Source organism: Otolemur garnettii, unplaced genomic scaffold (genome assembly GCF_000181295.1).
Source record: "Otolemur garnettii isolate 467f Iridium unplaced genomic scaffold, OtoGar3 scaffold00092, whole genome shotgun sequence".
Taxonomy (NCBI): domain Eukaryota; kingdom Metazoa; phylum Chordata; class Mammalia; order Primates; family Galagidae; genus Otolemur; species Otolemur garnettii.
In genome coordinates, this window is record NW_003852487.1 from 965,985 (window position 1) to 968,310 (window position 2,326).

Consider the following 2,326-nt stretch of genomic DNA (forward strand, 5'->3'; position numbering starts at 1 on the left):
AATTCTCCTACTGAAGAGTTTGCAAGAATATAGCTTCATGTCAGAGTTAGGGAATAGTAGCTTTCAGTGGTGGAGAACCTGGGTAAATGGTTATATTGTTGAGTCTGTTATCATGCCAGAGTTGACTGGAGGCAAGCCTTTAGTAGGAAAAATCTCTTTTCTTTTATTTTTTTTGAGACAGAGTCTCACTCCATTGCTCTGAGTTGAGTGCTTTGACATCAAAACTCATGGCCACCTCAAACTCCTGGACTCAGATGATCCTCTTGCCTTAGCCTCCCCAGTAGCTGGGACTGCAGGTGCCAGCCACAACGCATGTTTCTATTTTTAATAGACAAGGTCTTGCTCTTGTTCAGGCTGGTCTGGAACTCCTGAGCTCAAGGGATCTTGCAGCCTTAGCCTCCCAGAGTGCAAGGATTATTGGTGTGCACCACTGCGCCTGGCCTTAATCTTTTATTTTTGAAAAGAGATCCTGGTTTGATATCTAAGAAGGGTCTTTGAAGAATTTCATGAATTCTTTGCTATAAAGTTATGATTTTTAGGAAAAGCACCATCGTTCTCTAGGACTGTGGTGAGGGCTTTTCTTAGCTTCTCTCTCTAGGTGGGGAGGCCAGACTGATGGTTGCCTTTGGGGATCCTGTGGGAATTTGGTGTCCTCCTTATTTTCAGGACATGTCCAACGACGATGACACACACCCTGCTGGGATGGCGGGTGGCACTCACCTCCTGGGGTTCTCTGACGAGATCCTACTGCACATCCTCAGCCATGTCCCCAGCATAGACCTGATTCTGAATGTCCGGTGCACCTGCCGGAAGCTTGCAGCCCTGTGCCTCGACAAGAGCCTCGTACACACCGTGTTGCTGCAGAAGGATTATCAGGTGAGGTGGGTGAGGGGGCAGGAGATTGAACAAAACCTTGATGTCTATCCTTGGGGACTGGCACAACCCTGCTGGGAGCACTGTGCAGCTGATGAAGAAGGGGGTGGCACTTGATCTTGACTGGAGCAGTCTCCAAGATGCACTAAGTGACAAAAGCAAGTGGCAGAGTAGTGCAGGTGATATGCCCACTTGGGGAGGAGGACGTAGCTACATGCAGACCTCATTCTAGGGGAAACCTAGGGCCTTGGGCATGGCAGAAGTAGGAGACTTACATGTGTGTAGATATCTAGGAGTGGCATTGCTGGGTCACAGGTAAGTTTGGAAGTTTCTTGCAAATACATGACTCTCCAGAGGCATAGTATGAGGATACCATTTATACCCCACCAGTGTTGGGGTGAGCATTCCAGTTGCTCTGTGTCCTTGCCAACACTCAGTGGTATCAGGTGAATTTTTTAGGTTTTATCCATTCTTTTTCTTTTGGACACAGTCTCACTCTTGTTCTGTTGCCCAGGCTAGAGTGCTGTGTCATCATCATAGCTCACAGCAATCTCAAACTCTGGGCTTTAAGCTCCTACCTCAGTCTTCTAACTAGCTAGGACTACAGCTGCATGCCATGATACCTGGCTAATTTTTCTGCTTTTAGTAGAGACATAGTCTCTTGTTTATACTGATCTTGAACTTCTGAAGTAAAGCACTCCTCCCACTTCAGCCTCGCAGAGTAGTAGGATTACAGGCATGAGCCACTGTGCCTGGCCAAATTTTAGCCATTCTAATGGGTGGGATGTGGTAACTCATTGTGGTTTTAATTTGTGGTTTGAGTGATGAAGGATGCTGCCTATCATGTTTTCTTTCCTTTTCTTTTCTTTTCTTTCTTTTTTTTTTTTTTTCTTTTTTGAGACAGTCTTGCTTTGTCACTCTCGGTAGAATGCCGTGGCATCATAGCTCAAAGCAACCTCAAACTCCTGGGCTCAAGTGATTCTCCTGCTTCAGCCTCCCAAATAGCTGGGACTATAGGCTCTTGCCACAATGCCTGGCTAGTTTTAGAGACGAGGTCTTGCTTTTGCTCAGGCTAGTCTCGAACTCATAAGCTCAGGCAGTCCACCCACCTCAGCCTCACAGAGCGCTAATATTATAGGTGTGAGCCACTGTGCCTGGCCTATCATGTTTTCATGAAGTATGTGGGTTACTGTAAGAAGTACCTGTTCCATGGCCTGGCGCCTGTAGTTCAGCAGCTAGGGTACCAGCACATACACTGGAGCTGGCAGGTTCAGATCCAGCTTGGGCCTGCCAAACAACAGTGACAGCTACAACCAGAAAATGGCCAGGTGTGTTGGGTGCCTGTAGTCCCAGCTACTTGTGGGACTGAGGCAAGAGAGTTGCTTAGGCCCAAGAGTTTGAGGTTGCTGTGAGCTATATGCCATAGCACTCTACCAAGGGCAATAAAGTGCCT

At 47.3% G+C, this 2,326-nt stretch overlaps 1 protein-coding gene across 2 annotated transcripts in view; it reads left to right on the forward strand.

The window, feature by feature from the left end:
* The window catches only part of FBXL18 (F-box and leucine rich repeat protein 18), a 51,460-nt gene that overhangs the window by 10,783 nt on the left and 38,351 nt on the right, over positions 1-2,326 (forward strand). For both annotated transcript variants that reach the window (XM_023516529.1, XM_003795438.3), the window contains exon 2: positions 667-876. In XM_023516529.1, coding sequence (XP_023372297.1) covers positions 667-876 — 210 coding nt within the window. The remainder of the gene's footprint in view (positions 1-666; positions 877-2,326) is intronic.